The 22,565-nt window shown below is 37.5% G+C and overlaps 1 protein-coding gene across 1 annotated transcript; it reads left to right on the plus strand.

The window, feature by feature from the left end:
• The first annotated feature begins 1,225 nt into the window (after positions 1–1,225).
• Positions 1,226–22,376, plus strand: LOC136254083 (E3 ubiquitin-protein ligase TRIM71-like). Its single transcript, XM_066046740.1, has 2 exons — positions 1,226–2,678; positions 21,411–22,376. The coding sequence occupies exons 1-2, from the start codon at positions 1,240–1,242 to the stop codon at positions 22,249–22,251; spliced, it is 2,280 nt and encodes a 759-aa protein (XP_065902812.1). The 5' UTR covers positions 1,226–1,239; the 3' UTR covers positions 22,252–22,376.
• The last annotated feature ends 189 nt before the right edge of the window (positions 22,377–22,565 follow it).

The following is a 22,565-nucleotide window of genomic DNA, read 5'->3' on the forward strand; positions in this document are numbered from 1 at the left end:
AATACTGCAATTTGGAGACATTTCCACATAAAATTCATAATATTTTCTGCCTGTAGATATTTCATATACTGCCTTTAGATTATAGGTATGGCTCTCTAAAGCATTTTGCTAATGGAAAAGTTTGGGTAGGTACAGACAACCAAGTACATGATGCACCCCTCTCACAATTGCACAGCACTGAATAGGTGCATAATGTTGAATGTGGAAAATTTTGAAATTTGAACAATACAAGATTGAATCTGAGAGCATTTTCAATGGAAATTGTGTACCTGAATTAAGTATTGCCATACATATAAGCGCTTTAAACAGACTAATGCACTTCATTGTATGTATAGGTGCAGGCAGATTTGGAAAAATTCCATAACAGAACCAACTACATGTTTCCAGTGAATGTTCTATTAGAGTAGTTAGCTGACTGCTCTATTAGAGTATCTCGATCTTGTACACCTCCAATGCTGATCCGGGTCCTTGTTGCATAAACTTTAGCATAAATCCACTGATGATACCTTGGAAAGATGTTTATAAGGTGGTTTTATGAGTATTTGTATTATTACTGATCATATAATTATGCTAAGACAAAATTTCATTATAGTCCTCAGCATATTGATCAAGTAAAGCCTAAATATGAAGGGGGAGCTTCAGCCCCCAAAGCCCCCCCCTGGATCCGCCCCTGACCAGCACTGAAGGTCTGACAGCAACATGTGCTGCAGCCTTGGGATTACCTAACCTAATTTCAAGGACTTAGACTTATTGACTTGACCTAGTGACTGACTTCATGACTGAAAAGGTGTAGCTAACAGAAAAGGGGCCAAAGAAAGGAAAAAAAATCCCTCCAACCCCAGGATTCGAACTGCAGGTCTAGTTGAAGGAATGAATTTGTGCACTGACATGTGAGCTGGGGCAGTGGGGCTGAGCCTGTTAGTATGGTATGCAAAATACTGACTGGAATGATTTTTTTTATTAATCAGTGGCCGGAACATCATAGTTCAGAAACAGATATGGACAGTGGATGGGGAACATTGAGATTTAAGTTTGGAGTGACACATTTATGAGCTTTTATAGTTAGCTACTTGTGTTGAACAATAAAATATGAATTCCAATCGGGCAATCTCTCTTTACAGCCGAAAAATATTATTGCACTTGCAAGCTAGTGTGGGGCTTAAATTTAAACTGTAGGCGCACATTAAAAACTCCTTATTTAGAATACTTCTAAAATTAGGTACAGCGTGCTGCATCTGCATGCAACAGCACCCTGCAAAACCGACTACGAACAATAGAAACATGGCGACTAACTGGGAAAAGGTGAAAGAAGAGCTGACTTGTTCAATTTGCCAAGATCTCCTAAACGATCCCAAAATACTTCCGTGTCTTCATTCGTTTTGTACTGGCTGCCTTAAAGAATGGTTGGGTCGGCTGCCGTACTTGGAGGCTTCGAAGCGCGAGCTCGAGTGTCCACTGTGCAGAGGAAAGGTTGCGCTATCCACTCCACGTGCTGTAGAAGAATTACCATCGCATTTTTCAGCCGTTCGTCTGGTGGAGATCGTGCGTCTACAAGAGCAAGCAAGCAGTAAAAAAGTCACGCCCATATGTCAAAACTGTGATGCAGGAGAAGTTGCAACGTCGTCATGCAGCGAGTGTGCTATATTCTTATGTGATTTTTGTGAGAAGGCGCATCGACGATTCAAAGCCACTAACACACACAATCTGCGTTCAATGAATGAGCTGAGGAAAGGTAGTGCTACTGATATTCCATCCATCTTACCAGAGAAGGTTGAGATGTGTCCCGTCCACCCTACCAAACCACTAGAGTTGTACTGCAGGTGTGAAGAGGTGTTGATCTGTCGAGACTGTATCATCAAGAAACACAAGGACCATGACTATGATGTGATCTCTGATGTTGTTGATGGTGAGAAGAAGATACTAAAGGAAGCTCTTCCTGGTATCCAGCAACTAATAGATGAAGTAGAAGGAGCCATTAATGGAGTAAAGAGCAAAAGACAAGATGTGAAGAACAGGAAAGAAGAAAACTTTCACAGGTTGGATGATGCCTTTCGTACCCTTCATGCTGCCCTAGATGAACGGAAGAGACAGTTACAACAACAGATCACACAGGATACAGATGGAAAGGATAAAGGCTTAGCAGTACAGGAAGATGAACTGTGTTTCTTATTAAGCCAGTTGAAGAGTTGCTGGAGTTTCATTGATGACAAACTACAACGAGGTGTTAGCAAGGATGTGTTGGCCATGAAGAGATCAATGTTGGAGCGAAGAGATAAACTGAAAGAAATGAAAACAAACGCAAACCTAAATCCAGCGGTTGATGAGCAAGAGAAGATACAATTTTATGGCAGTGATCAGATGAAGAAAAGTTTCTCTTGCTTAGGAATGTTTACAAAGTGCACCGTAAAAGACATGAAAAGCGTGTTTCCTTTTAAGAAAAATGGTATAACCACCTTTTCTATTAAAGTCAATGATTCAAATGGTCAAGGGGTACCAAACGTTGCAGATTTTATCACTGTTGAAATTCACTACCGTGGTAAACCTCACCTTATGGAACTAGCTACCATCAAAGATACTGGCAATGGTCACTATGAAGTCTCCTATACTCCCAGAGTTATTGGTGTCCACACCTTGTCTGTGCTAGTAGGAGAGGAATCCATCCCAGGAAGTCCGTTTAAGTAAGTTTTAATGTGTTGACTTAGCTGCAAGGTGTCTGAAGCATGCAATGGACGACCATCTCCACAAAACCTTCCTAGTTCAATTCACCCAACTTGCAAATTTCTTTAAATTTTCTCAACATTATTTATAGTGTGTAAGGATAGATCAAAGTTTCAGCTTATTGTGGTGGGTAGTTATAGTACTAGACAGTAAGTAAGAATGGCAAGGAAATTGATTTGTGCAGCGGCTGTACTGAAAATAACTACAGGCATTAACATTTTCATTCATAATTTCTGTTTGTATTAGTCTACAATTTTGGGATTTTGTATAAATGTTCACCATAGATATTGGCAAATCAATGAAATTTTAGCCCTGTAACTTGCACATACGGGTGATTTTATTGAAAAAAATGAAGACTGTCTTCTAGCATACCATAAACAAGCATGTGTAACATGCATACCATTAGAGCTATTGAAACAAAACAAGAGTTTTGAACTCTCCATGACCACACAAAAGTTGCCCAGGTGCCAGGATGGAGATGGTTTTTGGGTGATTTTTTGAAAAATCAAACCTCCGTGATCCCTATGGTTTCATTGTATGAAGAAGGAAGAAGACTAGAAGGTAAAGGAAAGACAAACTCATCGGAACCCCAAAAAAGGCACATCCCACGGTGACTTTGTTATTTTGGCATAGAAAGGTGGCCGTATGCTGCTTTGTTTGGCTTCCAGCCTTATGACTGTGGTCAGGCAGGCTAGCAGTGAGACCAAAATCCAACTTTTAGCAATTTTTGTAAAAAAAAATTCTATATATGGCTGCTCCTTAGCATTTTCTTGTTTAAATGCTGTAGAGTCTACTTGATTTTAGATGTACTAATATTATTCTGTTAATGTGATTTTCATTTTGTAACATGTTTCTAGGATGATTTTTGAAAGCGGCATTTTAGAAGGCACGTATCATTTTGGGGGATCCCTACTTACAGCAGTACTACCGTATAGTGTAATAAATCTACACTAATGGGCATGGACAGTAGATACTGTCTAGCTAACAATCAGTAAACAGATTGATTTTATTAACTGCACCAGATAGGTGTCTGATTTTTAAGAAGTAACATAATATCAGCTTGCTATTGAGTGCCTCTGACAATTTCTACAACATATTTGACAATCTCAGTAAAACCCACCTATTTCGCACAAGCAAAAGATAAAATTTAAAAATATTTGGTGAAATCAATCAAGTCATGTACGGTACAACGAAAAACTATGCAAGGTTTAATTGAACCATTATACTGAGTAAAATCAATTAAACCAATACACCGGAAGTGCCTTCATATGACCCTAAATGCTTTCAATACATTGTTACAAAATTTTAGTAATGGAACTTTCTACTGATTAACTGCCTGTCTGATGCCTTCAGGCAAGTGTAACTCGATAACGGCTAAGGCTAACAGGCTTGATTTGTGACCGGATCTGCGAAAATCTGACAATTTTGCAAGTCTAAATTTTCAGTATAAGCCATTGATTGCAATGGGTAAAATATTTGTGTAATTGAAAAAAAAATCATTAAATTTTCTAACACTTTGTTCTTTGTGGAGAAAGAGTCCAGTAATAAAAACCTGGATATCTTATTTGCCTACTCAAGAGGAGTTCAAAAATCTTTGTTTCATTGCAGTAGACTACAGGATACGTGAGCTATTAGGGTTTGTTTACATCATGACGAAGTGATCATATGCAATCAATCTTTCTTCGCTGATTTCGTCTCTCTATGTAGTGAAGAAAGGTGATAAAAGGAAACACTTACCCAGTAATGGACTTCCCTATTCATGGCAAACACAATGTTGTAACTCTGTACTGCATTATGTTTGTATGTTACAGTCGTTTTTGTAGGCGCCTGTAATTTATTATTTGAATACTTGCATGCTGTACAAATTGATCTTTTTGTTGTTGCTACTTTGTAGGGCTGTAACTCCAAAAGTTGTTGGCATACAAGGCTAAAACTTGGCCTGAGCATACACTTGGGTAAGTAGATCAATAATAAAGAATTAGGAAAATGTGTCATTATGTCGGGTTTTCGCAAATCCAGTCACGTTTTTCACTGTTCAAAGTTGCTTCGTCCCGAGACATGCTTTTTGGCTTACCGCAGTACGTACAATGCACACATCATAGACCTACCTTTGTCCTCCTTTGTGTCCCATTTCTTTTTGTTAACTGCCCCCAAGGTGTCAATTCGCAGTAGTGTGATGCATGGCTTCCCAACATTTGTAAATGGGAATTGTCCGTATTTTCCATGGTGACTGGATTGATTGCAGAGGCATTTCTGATACCGTTCTTTGTAACGCTGGGGTGAATGCGAAGAGTAATGTTCACTTTCAAGTCAGCTAGGAATTGATATTTGGGGTGTGCAAATTTTCCATATTTTTCGTGATGAGTGGGTTGATTGCAGAGGCACTTCTCCTATTGTTCTTTGTTTGTAGTACTTTGTAATGGGCTGAACATAGCTGAAAGCAAAGCCTATTAACCACGTCACTTTCAAGCCTGTAAATGATTACATTCTGATGAAATCATTAACTCTGCTGCCATTCTTTCCTTTTAATGCAGTTTCACCAGTCAACCCTTTGTTACTGAAAAGCCACGTACGTGGCTCTGAACGCATGCCTATTGAAATCCATCCATAGCGCCTTTGATCTGGGGACTACAGAGCTGAAACAACTGTCATTTTATTCAGGGGTTCAGGAATTTAGAACGGCGTATCGTGTGAAGCCAAGAAAAGCAGCCAGGGAAACCAACACCTCTTGGAATACACACAAGAAGTATGAAACACATGTGCTGGTTACATACCTGTGAAAAATCGGCCATAACTTTTGTCTCGGTGTTGGTACGCCATTGGATAAAGATTAAAAGACTCCTCACGTGGTGACGAGTCGATTGACATACAGTATGATGTCATCACACATAGCAACAAGATGGTGGCTTGGTTTTTATTTTCGTGTGACGAAGAAGCAGTCCGAGACAGGCCAAGTTCGTTCACTTTGCAGCTCATAAGTTCTGTGTTACTGTGAAACCTTTTAGATGCCTGAGTAGGGTAAAGAAAGGTCTTTTGAATGGTACATACTGTTGAGCGTTAATTGAAAGATGGCTTTCACACGTTTCACACATAGGTCACACAAGCTGTTATTGTTTTGTCTCTTGCGGTTTTTGTGGTTATAAAAATAATTCAGGTAACAAAGGGTTTTAAAACATACAAGTATAAGGAAAATTAGGAATTTTAATTTCGATTATAGTGACCATAGAACAAAGAAAGTAGTACAACTGCAGATATACTAGTGGACATTTAATCCCTAATTCAGTCATGGGTGTAGACTGAATTAGGGATTAAATGTCCACTAGTATGTCTGCAGGTGTAAGCAACCTCCCATGTCTCCCTACCTTTTTTGTATGATCCCAATATAACACTATGTTCTGTATGTAATTAGTTTACTTGTACTTTTTTACCTGTTGATCAGGTGTATCAGGCTGTCTAGTTTTACAAATTTACCCGCAATTATACAACCAAGTGCTAAAGATAATACGAAACATGGTTAAAATTACATCATAAATAATGAATAATAAATAATGTTTGAGAAAACTACAAGGCCTAAGGCTTTGCACTCACCAGGAATAGAATCCATGTTGTATGAAGAGATATTCGTATAAAGGGCGATTGTTTTCATGGAGGTGATAGAAACATATGATGATTCTATTTAATGCCAATCAAAACAGTTAGCAGGTGACGCCAACTAGACAAGCAAACTACTGTTTGTTTGTGTTTGAAAGTGGGCGACAGCGATTATTTTGATTGGAAGACGAGTGGTTGCTATGCCTGCTTAATAAACAACATGATTGGAAGTTGCTACTAATCACTGGAGGTTAGTTTGTGTTGGTTAAAATACTTTGATAATCTTGTTTCTGTAATCTCGCGTAACTAGGCTACCTTTACTCGTGTATGGGATGGGAGAAAGCCTCACCTGGCAGGCCATTGTGCGAAGAAGGTGCAGTTTCCAGCTGATAAGTTTGTGTAATGATGCATAGCTCTCCACCTGAAGCCTTTTAGTGCCAGGAGTGCCCAGACTGATCACTGATATAGGCCCTGAGAAAACTACATAAATATTCACTGTCAAATTGCATTCCACGTACTGAACACTGATTGAGAGAACAAACACAACATGCACAAAACGTGCCCTTAGGCCGTGTGCATGGTTGTGCTTGCTATTAACTGCTATTATTATGTAGCTACAGTCAGTAATGCTCCACATTCTTGTGCACACTAACATATCCATGAAATTCTGGTATTGCATTTCAGCCACATTTGTTTTCCAAATTTTTTTGGGTCTTGCAGCATATCCACGGCATCATGTGATCATTTTAGTACAAACGACCTAGCTCATGTTAAATAACATAACTCAGATATCAGTTGTAGGTGACAGACAGTTGAAATACTCTGCTTTTATCCTGATCTTACCATGGCCTGCTCTTGGCAACTCCAGCCATGTCTTAATCTAGTCCTCTGATCCATCCTCATTTAATACATATCATGTAACACAAATTGTGTACATTTGCATAAAATTAATATTCATTGGATGTGTTTAAGCTTTACTGCTTGTAGGCATCAGATTCAATACCATGATTCTTACAATTTAAAGTGTAATCTTACATTCTCACATCTCCATGGTCGGATGATCACTGATTGTAATTGCATACTAATACATCCCTTATGTTTATGTGCCAGTCAATTCCTCTAGAATTGTATTATTGTGCATCTTTTCTACCTGCACACACTGTGTTGGCCATCCACTGTTTGTACATGCCCCATTAGTAGGTTGTCTCATTGGTGATTGTATTTACCCCGGGCCTAAAAAACTTAAAATTCCTAATTATTATACTTGTACATTAAACATGGACCACATGCATAAATTGATAGCTTACAGTAAAACTTCTTTTGGTAGTTTTAAAACACTGACATATAACGTGAAAAGTATTTTATAGTTGTAACATGGGCACGAATGATTTGCCAGAAATGTATGCCCAAAGTCTGAGGGCATAGCCCGAGGACTGCGGCATACATTTCTGGAAAATCACGAGTACCCATGTTACAGTTAATATCTAACACTTCCATTAAGGCTGATAGCCTTAATGCCAATACAAGTGGAATCACTGGATTCATTATATGTGCATGCCTGAAGGATTCGATTATGGTTAGGCAGCAAGTAATGTTGTAGCTATGATTGTTATAAGATTCCTACTGATATTGCAGAAAATAGAGTAGGACAAATTTCGGGGAAGTACAAGTGTTTTAATGCTTTTGCGTTGTTTAAAGACTAGTATCATGAACCACGATGGTTTGCAAAACTCTAATATAACGCACGCCTAAAAACTACCTTGGAATGCATCCTCCAACTCAAAACCACCCTCTGGTGGTTATTTGCAATGAGTATTGATCCACTAGCAAGTACCAAGTGAAAAGGAAACAGTATGTGTATTTGGGACAAAACTGCAATTTACCGTTTTGTTCATATTATTGTTCTTGTTATTCATATTATTTTGTTTCACTCATGTACAGCAAAAGTTATCCACTTTTTCGTACTAAAAGCTATATAGCCATGCTTACGGAGTCCTTCCTTGTGTCCATGACCTATGTTTGATGTCATTTCTGGATGGAAACGCCCAAACCAGGCCGTTTCTTCTTGCCAAAATGCCATTACATTTTGAGAAGCCATACAAGATCGCAGCCAGGATTAAGTTTTTTGGTGTGCGCTGCTTGTGGCTAATAGAATCTGTCTTTATTAAACTCAGTATAGGCCAGGAAGCTTAATCTGTGCTGATGACTTTGTTGCAAGGTGGTTTTTTTCACTCTGTGATTATTGTACGTGGGCGGGTTATCCAGATTAAATACTCTAATAGAGCAGTCATGTACATACTCTAATAATGCAGTCAAGTGTATAACAACAACCCTTGCACTGAATTTGACAGCTATTAAAGGAACCAGTAATGTAAATTGTAGCTCATATTGGGAGACTCTCAGTCTATATGCACATTGTAATTTGATCAGTTTCATGTTTGTACTGAAACGTTGACAGCGTTATTTTGCAGAATCTATTCACCACAGTCTTATCAATCAAAGAAATCCACATTAATTTGAATTTGCATACATGATATTGTAGTCAATAGTATGAGAAGATATTGCTGAGGAGATGATACATACGTATGTTCCAACAACTTGCAGCAAATACTAGTCAATGATATAGGTCTATAGTTCGATGGATTAGTACACTGGCCTTTCTTGTATACTGGTGTTACATATGCCTTCTTCCAGTCTGAAGGGAGTTCACCCTGATGTATAATGCAATCAAGTGAATAAAAATAATCTTTGCACTGAATTTGACAGCTGTTAAAGGCACCAGTAATGTAAATTGTAGCTCATATTAGGAGACTCTCAGTCTGTATGCACATTGCAATTTGATCAGTTTCATGTGTACTGAAATGTTGACGGTGTTACTATGCAGAATGCAAAATTAAACTATTCACAACAGTCTCTTCATAATCCATTACTGGATTAATAAAAAGTACACAAACTAGATGAATAAAAAATTGGAAATTTTAAAATGGGAATAGAGATCGCTGAAAAAAGCCACAAAGCAAGAAGGGATCACTGGGGTGGTAATGTAAACCACAGATCCCTATTTTGACTCACTTCAAAATGACAGAGCATATAAGTAAAGATTTATGACAGAGAGTCAAAATAGGGATTTGTGGTTTACATTACTACCCCAGCGATCCCTTCTTGTTTTGTGGCTTTTTTCAGTGATCCCTATTCCCATTTTAAAATTTCGAATTTTTATTCATCTATACTAAAGACTTAAAGGGATAAGCTTTGTTATAGAGTGGTTAACTCGTGTCATCCATAATGTGGGCGTGTCCACATTCAAATATGTGCCGAAACGCTTGGGAATGCACTGTAAGACTAGTTCTCACCTTTAAGTAACATTTTCCGGCTTGTAGAACAGCAAGGATACCAAAACGCCTTCATTTCAGTACTGCTGCTTCTGGCAACACTTCAATTTACATGAGCATTGATTTATTCCCATAACCGATTTCGGTCTAAGCTTGTATACATTACCTCATCCACATCAAGACCATACTTGCTTTAATGAAAGTGGCTTGCTCTTTTAGAAGTGCAACCACTTTCCCAGGATACATTTCAATGCACACCAGTGTACATTTAGATGTCTCCCTGTGTTGAGGTATACATGGCAAATGTATCCTCTGGAATTCCTTTGATCTGAGGTGTGAAAGTGTTACATCTTTAGTTATGAAATACATAACAACACGTAGGTAAAATCTCTAACTGCCTCAGAGAAGACAACATCCCTTCAAGTAACTACGACCAAAACAGTTAATAAGAAAAGTTAACTGCATGTGGGAAACTCTAAAAGTGCTTCCTAGCAGCAGTTCTGATAGCTGGTCTAGCTAGCTATAATTCTAGGCCTGTACTGATACAGCATTTTGGATTCAATACCGATACCGATATATTTATGGACAATCCGATAAATTATTTTGAAGATTCCAATATTAGAAGAATACCGATACATACTGTAACCAAGCCGATATTATACTGTATATTCTTTTTATGAAAATAATAAAGTACAAATGTTCATTTGACAAGTATGCTATAAACTATAACGGTTTAGTACCGTACAGTAAACGCACACAACATGCACAATACCATTACTGTAAAGTGAGCATAAAAAACCAAATTACTATAAAAACAATCATGTATTTCACAGAATCACCTGGGAAGTTGAAACAACACTGGATACCGCTACATGTGTTCTCTGTTCTTGTTCAAAAACACCAACATTTTCACCTTTTCTGAGTCTAAACAGCTCCGTGATGATGACACGATATTGCCTACACAGCTAAATACTTGTTCAGAATCAGCTGATATTGGAGGAATAGCTAGTACTCTTCTAGAGGGAGGTGCTAGAAGAGGATAATGTGTTCCATGAGATCTCCAGAATTTAACTGGGTCCTCAGAATGTGGAAGACAGGAAATTCATAGGTACTGTTCTAATTCTCTTTCACCCTGTGAAAGTACAACAGGACAATCCAGATCATCTTTGTCAAATTCTTCCCATAGAGTAGATTGTTTTTTCTTCTTGCTGCTGACTGATAGTGTTTCTTGCGCTGTGGTTCCATCTGACGGGCTAACAATTTCTTTTGCTTTATCTAAAACTTTAGACTTGGCCATCTCTGAAAATGTAGCTGATGAAAAACCTTTCACTTTAAATTGTGGGTCCAGAATAGTTGCCATACTATAAAGATCCCATGCCTCTATGCCAGAAAATCAGGTTTCTAAAGACAACGAAATTTCCCTGCGAACATTTGTGATAACTGAGCTCTCCTCAGTTGCTACTGGCTTGCCAAGATGCTTTACAAGCATCCTAATACCTGGAATAATAAGGCCAACAGTGGCATCTTCACATTCAAATTCACGAGAGAATTCTTCAAAGGGACGCAGTAACAGTACTAATTGATTCACAATGTTCCACCGGTTACAAGTAAGTGCTGCTGAGCATGTTGTGTCTAGTAGAACTGTTGTAACTGCACGGCGCTGCTCAAGAAGTCTTTCTAACGTATAGAAAGTGGAATTCCACCGGTTACACACTTCCTGAGATAATTGATGCTCAGGTAACTGTAGTTGTGCTTAAATATGTTTGAGTAATTGACGACCTGCTGGTGATCAATGGAAGTGCCCTACAACACATCGTACAATCTTTAAAAGTTCTGTGACAGCTTCCTGTTTCAGACCATCATCAATAGCTAATTGTAATGTGTGATCTACACACCCAATGTGGGAAAAGCCTCCTTCTCTAACCGCAGCTGTGATGTTTTGTTGTATTGTCTTGCACAAAACAAGTAATCCTCTTCTTTTCTATTTCCCAACTTTCCAAAATAGTGAGAATGTTGCTCAATAAATTATGAGCAGTATGCCTTTCACACAAAGGGAAAGTATCAAGCACAACTAACTGTCGCATGTAGTGATCATCAATGAAATGAGCAGTGATGCTAAGGTAAGAATCACCACCCCGGCATGTCCAGCTATCCATGGTGAGAGCTAAAAAGGTGGCAGGCTTTAGAATGATGCTAACTTTCTCTCTCAGCTCACCATACGTTTGTGGTATGACTTTTTCCAAAAAGTATTTCCAACTAGGCAGTTCATACCGCCTATCTAAAACTTGTTAAAGATGTCTAAATCCTTCGTCTTCCACAATGGAAAAGGGCTGGAAGTCGGTTGCTATCATGCCAGCAACTGCTCTTGTGATGGCAACGAAATGCTGACTACTAGAGTTGTAAGGATTAAGTGCATTGAGTGTTTCATCGATTTTTGGTTGTAGTTTGTCTTCTTCTCTTGACCTTTTACGTGATGCTTGAGCTTCTCTCAAGTATTTCTTTGTATTTGTCCTTGTGGTATTGTTCCAACAGTTTCCACAAATTAGTAGTGTTATACGATTTTCGCTTACTGCCACCCCTTGATACATTTTCGTTACACAAAATACACCTTGCTTTTGAATCGTCCTCTTCGCACACTACATAATGTTTCCAGATAGGACTTCTCTTCTGACATGAGTCTGCCATCTTTAATTACACCATAATTAGTTAATCACGTACACATCTGCATTAATCGACCAATACTGATATTAGTGATATCGGTACCGATACCGATACAGGATCGGTATCGGTACAGGCCTATATAATACCCTGGACAACCTGATTGGCCCCTATCTGATGTGGGGAAACTCATCTGATTGACACCCCTCCCTAGTTTAGTTTCAGGAGGAGTCTAATTTGTTTTGTAGCCCAAGTACTGCAGCTGGTACATGAAAACATTACTGGGCTGAAATTTACTGAGGATTGTTACTATATTGATGACAATTACACTGTCTAGGAGTGGTTCATATATTGTTGGTAGTTCAACACATACAGCTGGTTTGTAACCGCTTAACATGGCTAACCTCCGTGAGTAGTATCCGGATTGACAATACAATGGTTTATAGTAATGTGCCTACTATCTGAACTATAATTGACTACACTGACCTTTAGAATGACCGAGTCTTAAAGCATGCATGATTATTCAATCATTACTAGTGCATAAATGAATGTGTTGTACAGCTGAAACCTTTGAAGCTAGAACATCATTCTGAACATTTGATGGAAAAATAATATTGGCTACAGAATAAGAAATTTGAGCTTTCGGATACAGAGAGTTCCCAGAAAAATGAAGTAGAGCGGTGAAACTGTCGATTTGCTACCAAGATCAAAGTCATTTTGTCAATTACATTCCTTTACCAGACCCAAAGAATTTTGGAGTGGTGCTGGACCACTCTACCACTCTTTAGACAAGACCCTGGTATGGCCTGATCGATCACTCTGGCACATTCTTTCACATTAGTTAATGTGTTGGAAACCACATTACCGTCGGTAGTGATTGGCCAGTAAACTAAACTTGAGAATATAAACTGCATGGTTGAGGAGCATCTTATCACAAGGCAAGTAATCTTTCAGTTTTAAGCTTTCTGTATATTTTTTTTTGTTTCATTTCATGTCTCTGTTTGTCTGCAACAGAAGTAGATGGTGGGTGTAGCTGTGTTTTTGATGCATGTTATGTGGTAAAGGTTGTTGTGTAATCCAATCCAATACATGATGGGTCATTGGAACCAAGAGTGCTGTGTCAGAATAGCCATTTATAATTACAAAGGGTGTAGTACCTCAACAGAATTTTATGTAGGTGTCAACACCAGCCTACTTGGGATAGTCACTTCTGTTCTGTCTGTTGGATCATGTAATTAAGGGATGCCTCCACACACCCCAGATTTAAGTGTGCATGTGTAACAGAAAATTTGGAAACCTGTTCTGGAGCCACCCTTACCAGTTTCAACAACTGGATATTCCATTACTGTAGAGATGTACCAATCTAAATTATGACTCTTCTGATGTCACTGTCAATATTCATTATCACTATTGTACTGGCCTCTTGTATCATCATGTATTGTATTCTGTAATTGAATTTTATGGGTGAGTTCATACATAGAGCTGCACCAGTAGCTACCTCTCTGAGTACTAGTTAACCAGAAGGTATTCTCATGTGGGTACAATCTTTTACATCACTGTGGGTATCAGATCTACCCATTGGGCCATGCATGCTCTGTGCATAAGATTGTGCACTTGGGGATTTGGAGCTGGGGTGATCTAGTTGTTTGCAGTTAATGGTCGTTGCAGTCAGTGAAGCTAACATTATTCCATTACAGTATCCTCTTTCTAACCAATACATTTATCAGGTTGCAAGTGTGGAGACTTGAACTGTAGCCATGAAATGCAGAACAAGTTGGGTAATCACTCAGTGAGTCACAAATGTGATGCACTTTGTGGACCAATTCTGCAATCTTGTGTGCGCGCGTGTGTGTCGAGTGTGGTTTGATCATTGTGCTAGCTATGTAGCTCAAAAGTACTTTAAGAGAAACATGTATCAGAAATTTAAATTTTGTACTGTTTGATACAAAACCAACATACAATTTGGTTCACTGGGACTCGATAGATCTTTTGTCGTGTTAGTTTATTGATGTAACAATGATAATCGGTTCAATAATTGGCATTAGGCAGATATTGTCCACTAGATGATTGATCGGTTGTAATAAATCAAAACTGGTGTTATGGTACTGCTCAAATGCAACGTCATCTTGTGAGAGTTTGTCATTTAAAAAACTTGCTAATTAAATGGTGTGGCACCCATTTTGCTTGTGAGTGTTCATCCTGTTTCACTCGCATTCTCGCAAGACGACGTTGCATTGCAGTGGTACCGTATCTCCACTGCACTGCATAGTATGATGATGTGGGAGAGGCTAGACATGCGTAAGCAATTTTGCATTTTAATTATTTTAATGGTTTAGTGGAGACTACAAGCCATTCCCAAAGTTAACTGTGAGGCTTTATGTTTCTATGTAGTACCAGCCAGCCACTTGTATCATCTGTATATATAACAGTAGTAAATTGTACTTTAAAACCTGGTTACCATGAGTAACTTTTACTTGTGGTATATACTTTTTAGCCTAGAATGAGCTGTATATCAATGCTTATGTCATTAATGTGAGTCATTTAGTAGCGATGAGGATATGTGGTCAAGATATTAATGTATATTAGATCAAATTTTCAGTATTGGGTTCTTTCAAAATCCTTGAAGCTCATGTGACGTAGCATTGCACCGATAATGAAATTATCCAAACTGTATTAAGCAACAGAATTAGCCAATCATATCTATGCTAAAGCGGTCAAGCTGAGAGAAAATGTGCAGCCCCAAGGGTGAAAAGGTTATGAAATCAAAGGTGGTAGCCAAGAAATGGCTATAGTAAAATGACAATTGAAGGGATCAGTGGAAAAAGGGGACATGTGCCATTTAGATTTTCCATTTTCTAAAGGTTAGAATGGCTTGTTTTAACCATGTGAATAATGTTTTCACTAAGTAAACAGCAGAATTTAAAAGATCATGGCAGTCTCAAATTTTAAGCAAAAATTACAATAATTCAATTATGTCCTGGAATTCCATTTAATGTCCTCCACATGGTCACCTAATTTTTCAAATTGCATTTGTCCCCTTTTGCCACTGGCCCCTTCAATTGTATCATGCAAATTATATGTTCAACGTTAACATCACTGTAGCCATTTCTTGGCTGCTACCTTTAAGTTCACAACTTTTTAAAAGCCAGGATGGTTGAGGGATGCATTTTTGGGTGTAGCTAGTGCTTCTTGCAAGTCCCAAAGCTGGGATATGGCCAGTTTGCATTCCTTTTAGCTGCTTTCTATACGGTGGTTATTATCAAGAAAAGAGCAATTTTCATGGACTTTCTGCTCGGGTGACTGCTCTATTACTTAAAGTGTCTCAAATGCACATGTGTGGCTTTTGCATTATAACTCTAGGCTTGCGCCAATTATGCCAGCATAATTTCGAGCATAATAGACTAGCAAAAGCATCAAGCATTATGTCAGCATAATAGGACGATTTTCAAAAAATTTAATTAAAACGTGCAATGCGCACGCCAAAAATACTGCACAACATGAACACACTGTACGTTTTTACTGCATTTCATATCAAAAACCTTACAGTGCTATTATTTTTACTATTTTTTGACTGATTATTGACACTTTATGGAAATAAGATCGAGATACTCTAATGGAGCAGTCAGGAAATGCAGTTATACTCTAATAAAACAGTCGACTCTCGAGCATAATCTTGATTTTGAGAGCATAATTTTGAGCATAATAGGCTGGATTTTTGAGCACTGCTCAAAAGCATAATAGGCAATTTTCAAAGCATAATTGGCTCAAGCCTATAGAACTCCAAAGCTGTTACTTTGATTCACTAAAAGGATTAAAACTGTGATGGGTAGACTATCTTTTCAACTTGGTCTTACACCTGTATTAAGACAAAATGTGGTACCAAATTGTTAAGATGATGTCTTACTTTTTTTAGTAACTGCGCAATAAAAAAAAACAAAGAAAATAAGCCAAATGGGAACACTTGTCTTGATTTTGTGCTTAAATTTGATATGTGAACCACTGAAGGTATAGGACATTACCAAAACAAAAATTGTATTGTTTTGTAAGGGTAGCACCACGTTATTGTTTTTCCAGTTAACAGCACACTGGTATGGTGTGCCATTAGGCACCAACCTATCATGCTTTAATTCTACCTGTTATGCTATGCTGCAGTGCTCAAATGTTTAACCTATTATGCTCAAGATTGTACTCAAATTTTGTCCCAGTCCACAGTGTTTCCACTTTCTGAATAAATGATAAACCCTTTTTAGCTTATGATCAACTGTTTACAAGTCAGTTTGACTGATGTATGACTACAAATCAACCCCTACATGGTAGTGCATGGAAACAGCAATGAAGGGCAAAGGTATGCATGCACTGTCTTGGATCAAACTGATATTGAACAGTGAAGAAATCAAGGATGTGGCCTAAACTATACTCGAGTTACCCTTGGCTGGAGGCATTGGTCGGTTAGTGAGCTTGTCAAGTCAGTTGGCAGAAAATTCAGTTAAATGAATAATTACACAGAAACTTGTTTGAAGAATTTTGCAAGCATGTTAGGGCTTGGGGGATTATACCTATCAAGAAGGGATAATGAGGCTGGTATTAAGGTAATATTTTGACCAAACTAAATGATCCTACTTTTTTGTACTTTGCGTGGGAGGATCAAAGTGCTGTTACGTGCTGTATTTTCCATATTGTATTGATTAGCTGCATAACTGTACTGTATCAGCCTGTTTACACTAGTCGAACTGTCTCGATTTAGAACAATTTTGAAGTTGGTGTAAATGCATACCATTTCACACTGGACCACTCTGAAGTGAACCTGCTGGGGATGTGGGTCTGGTTCATTCTAGCTTACCAGTATACACAGTTGTGACTCTGCAGTTTAATTTGGCTTTAGTAAATGGAATGAAGATGTGGAGAACTACTGGCTACTGTAATGATGAAATGAAACAAAATATTTAGGTGATGGCGTCAAGAGCAACATAAAAGCACAAGAACGAACAGGTATACATGAGAGTAAATAGTCAACCAACTCCACAGAATTGTCATCAAATTATTGTGTGAAGCCTTACAAGGCTAATGGTGGGACAGCCTGTTTGTGGTCATGCGCAAAAAAACCTGGAAAACTACATGTATAGAACAAAGCAAAGCGCTACGATGATTTGAAAGGATCAGCTCTACTAACCTGTCAGTCTACTATTGTTGATACAAGTAACATTATTCACGTCCTAACATCATCACCTAGGTGAACAGCTATAGCTGTCATCTTGTGATCACTTCTTTATGGAGTGCACCTTGGCTAGTCACAATTCACCTAATAACTTTATTTTTGTGTACCATAGCCCTTCAAGATTTGGTAGAGGCACTAGAGAGATGTATCTATAAAAATCTATGGAACAATTTTTTTGAGATTTGCACTTGACTGGCTGCTTAGCCCATGTCGAAGGATACGGAAGGGTGATTTAACAACTTTCCGCATCATTATTGATAAAAAAGGAACCCATAAAGTAATGAGAAACCGTAACAGCCAAAGTAGTGTAGCACTAGGCTGCATCTTAGGAGACTTATTTTTAAAATTGGCTTGTAATTCCAGAGTTTCATAGATACGAAATTAAAGCAGGCAGCTCCACAAAACTTGATATGGTTAACTGCATCACTACAGACTATCTTAAATACCCTTTAAACGTAGACTGCATTGTTCTCAAGTAAAGTTCTCCATCACCCTGAAATAGCTTGTTATGTGCGTGGGTTAATTTTAATTGTGACAAAACGGCTTCATATGATTACTTCAGCACCACCTTGAGACTTACTAACCTGACGATAATAGACAGCAGAAATCCTTTAACTCCATCAACAATCTCTGCTTCCATAAAATAATGTAATTGAAATTATGGTTAACCTATACGCACCAATTAATTTTAAGTTATTCCCATAAATGGTTTACCGTGTAGGTGTAACAACAAGTCGGCCTTTAATAATCGTCCATAGCAATCAGAGATTTGCACCAAACTTGGTAAGTGATTGTGCCGCAATACATTCTTAAAATGTACCAAAGCTCATTAAAATTGAGGTATGCATTTGCATTTATAATGGTTTTTGTAAAATGTGTGAAAAGAATTATTTAAGCCTCCTGGGTCCCCTATACAAAAAAATTAAGCCACATTTTGAATGCTTATATTTCACTGTTGCATTAGGAAAATTTAGTATGTGGGTTACTGAAGGTGGAGGCCATTTGCAGTATAAAAATTATTCTAATTCGAGAAGGGAGCACAGAGCAATGTATGCATGAAAATCTCATTTTATTTCTTCCTGTAAAAATACTCACAATGTGGAGCACCAGCTTTCTTGGCCACACAACACATTACCTTGGTTAAGTGTGAGCTTCAATAGTGTAAAGCACCTACATTGCAGGCAACAGCTTCACTTAATTTTTAGCAGAATGCTTCAGTAATCTTGTAACACTATGAGGTTGACAAGGAGAGCTAGGTATTGCCACCCACACAGTGAACTTTCACTTTTTATCAGCCTTTCCCATTTTGTGTAACCAGTTCTTTGTCTGCCATTTTATTACCATATATATAGTCTCAAATTATGGCCCTGGCATTTATTTCTTTCAAGCAACTTTTTACCATAGCTACTAAACAAAACCGGCGACTATACAAGACCGGCATTTATATACCTGATCAGCACTCACAAGTCAACTTCATACCTTGGTGTTGTACTCTCCTGGACTCTCCTTGATGTTTCCCTCAGCATATTTCACAGATTCAAGCTTACAAGGAACTCTATAAAACATTCTTCACATCATCATTTATAACACTGCCCGGAATTGTTAAACTTACTGCACTAGATGTTTATTTGAGACCCGTCGTTTATTTTTGTTATGATGTTGTATACCCCCGGTGACTAAATGGGACCAGGCGTTTATACGAGACCGGCCGTAATTCAAGGCAGTTGTATATCATGCAATGCACAAAAATACATTATTTTTATATTCCAATATATTAAGCCACAAGTCTGGTTATGTCACACTGTGATGTAAGGGAAGTGAGTTTAGTTTAGTAGACCTTTACCAAAAACTGACTTTTGAATCTTGACTTTTGGTCCATATCTACAGATACAATGAAGGCAGAAGTTACAATTGTTTTGTGTTGGGTTTTGTTTGACTATTTATTAACTATGTTTTGTAATACTCTGCTAGAGGACACATTTGAGGACTTCTAATAGAACACACATAGATAGTTCTAGTTTTTCCATTACGAAATTATATTTAGAATTTTAATTAGAAGGTAGAAACTAAGCAGCAGTTCAGTGGTGAAGGATTAGGGAATAAGGTATGTATACAGTGTTCTCTCCATTATCTGAACTTTTTGGGCTCTGAGTAAGTTCAGATAATTGAAAAGTTCAAAGCCCATTTGGTTATATTACAGTCCATTCAAATGCTCTAATAGAATGTACACCTTCATCAAAATACTCTAATAGAGCAGTCATTTCCATAGTTCAGAAAACAGAATGTTTGGATAATGAGGCACTACTGTAGTGACAAATACATTTTTAAAATTCTCAGTGACTGTACATGTTTTATTAGAACATTTTGACCCAGTGATTTACACCATGTTGGTTTATTCTTTGTATCTTGTAAATACAAATTATTTTAGCTATGATGGTTAACCTGTACACAAGTTGAGTTTCAATGTATTATCATAAACTGGCCCCGGCCGATTATGTCGGTATAATTTAAAGCATAATAGGTGACCAAAAGCATCAAGCATAATGCCAGCATAATGCCAGCATAATAGGGACGATATTTGAAATTTTAATTAAAATTCGGAATACATGTGTCTGAAAGAATGCAAATAATCACTGCCAATAGTATTATTAGTGTATTTCACATTTAAAAACATGTAATATAACTTATTAAACTGTTGGTTATTCACACTTTGAAAAATTAAGATCGAAATACTCTAATAGAGCAGTCACTTTAATACAGCAGTCAGAAAACACTAATATACTCTAATAAAAACAGTCAGTTCTAGAGCATAATCTTGATTTTGAAAGCATAATTTTGAGCATAATAGGTAAAAATTTGGGCATAATAGGCTGGAGCCTAATCATAAGTGGCTTTCCATGTAGATCTGTCCCTTTTACATAAATACATAATTCTCCATAATATAATTCTGACTATTTATTAGATTTCTGCCAAACTCAGTACAGTGGAACCTTAGTTATCCGAACCCCTTTGGACCAGGGGTGGTCCATATGTCCGAAAAGCCCATAACTCTGAAACTGCATAAATAACATAAAAATTTTTTTGTTTCAGTATTATCAACTACCCTAATAGAACAGTCACTACTCTAATAGAGCAGTCATTTTCATAGTTCAGTTAACCAAGAATCTGGATAACTGAGATTCCACTGTATGTGAATTTGCAGTAGTGAACACCAAATTTCAAGGTGATCAATCAACATGTACATTTGCATCTTTTAATGGTTCTTGTCAAATTTGATATGTGGTGTGTTGAACGGGTGGAGGGCATCATGCCTAATGTAATAACATTTACTTCAAATCAATGTAGATCTACTACTTAATTGTATGAAACATTGATATTTGACATTTCAAATGAGTCTCAATAGTTGAAATACAAAACTAACCAGACAAGCACCCATACATGGTGTAGGGGTACAAGTTTAATTTCCTAATGTTACATGATAATTTTATGTCTTGAGGAGGTAGGATATGTGTTGTGTTATTCTTGCTTTAACTACATATACTTGGTACTTCACATGAATCTCAATAACTACAGTACAAAACTAGTAATGATGGGTTTGTTAGGGTTCAGCAAATATTAATATAGGTCTTCACAGTTCACAAAGTGATGTATTGTTTGTTAGACCCCCAGAATTTCTTGGCAAACTCATCAAGTTACTGTTAACAAGGGTTCTTTCAAAATAAAGTATAAATGCTTGAAGCTTATGAGGTACATGATCTAAATATCTACTGAGTCCCAGTGAACCATATTTCTTGCTTACTAACTGTTCACAAACAACAAAATTAGTTGTGTCTTTGTTGTTATGGTAATAATGTAATATTGACTAACACAATAATTATTATTGTGTATTGTTTTAGAGTGACAACAACATTGAGAGACTACACTAAAATTGAAGTACAAAATTGTCAACTGATCACACAATATGGAGGGAAGAAGTTTCAGAGGCCTTGGGATATTACCACCACCACTAATGATGATGTTGTTGTGGTAGACAAAACCAATAAAGATGTAGTGATACTAAATAAAGATATGAAGTTGATCAGATCATTTGGTCAAGGAAGTGGAGATAGTAAACTGGACTATCCTGTAGGTGTAGCTGTAGGTCACAATGTAATAGCAGTCAGTGAGTATAGTGATCATGTGGTGAAGAAGTTTACTCTACAAGGAGACTACCTATCAAAGTTTGGCTCCTATGGTAGTGGAGATGGCCAATTCACTAATCCTCAAGGACTAACATTTAATAGTAAAGGTTTACTATATGTGGTGGACCATAGTAATTGTAGAGTTCAAGTTTTTGATAACAATAATAAATTTTTATTCAAATTTGGCTCCAAAGGATCTAATCCAGGACAGTTTCAGGATCCATGTTATATTGCCCTGGACAGCAGTGACCAAGTGTATGTGACTGATGGAGGAATAATTGTGTTTAGTGAAGATGGTCACTTTATTAAGAAGATCAATTGTTGCGATCCATTTGGCATTTGTCTTACTCCTGATGATTATATAATAACAGGTACTGGTGGTGATAGAAGCAGCCTCACAGTGTTCAGCCCCACCCATCAGTTGATTACTAAGTTTGGAACAAAAGGAAGTCAAAGAGGACAATTCAGTAACATCCTTGGTGTAGCAGTCAACAGTGTTGGTACTATCTTTGTTACAGAGTTGAACACTCAACGTCTTCAAGTTATTACCACTTGACATTATTATCAGTTATGACCCAATTGTAAGTATTGTTTTGTATATGTACAACTTCTACACACAAACCTGTAATAGTATTACTGTGTGATGTGTTTATTATTATATTATTGGATGTGTATTAACACAAGTTAATCAATTTTGTTAATTATGGGAACACACAACAAATAATATAACTTGTACTGTATACATACAAAATGTACTAACTTGTTCCAGGGATTAATCTGCATACTTCACATACCAGTGGTTATTAGTGACAACCTGGAAAACCTCAAAACTGACCACAATTATCACTACAGACCACACCCACCCCTATT

This window comes from Dysidea avara, chromosome 4 (assembly GCF_963678975.1).
Source record: "Dysidea avara chromosome 4, odDysAvar1.4, whole genome shotgun sequence".
Taxonomy (NCBI): Eukaryota; Metazoa; Porifera; class Demospongiae; order Dictyoceratida; family Dysideidae; genus Dysidea; species Dysidea avara.

What these genes read in the sequence shown, in the direction of transcription:
- LOC136254083 (XM_066046740.1), top strand. Translation starts at nt 1,240, where the DNA reads ATGCAACAGCACCCTGCAAAACCGACTACGAACAATAGAAACATGGCG. An exon ending in ATCCCAGGAAGTCCGTTTAA is followed by an intron (nt 2,679 to 21,410) that starts GTAAGTTTTAAT and finishes GTATTGTTTTAG; the next exon opens with AGTGACAACAACATTGAGAG.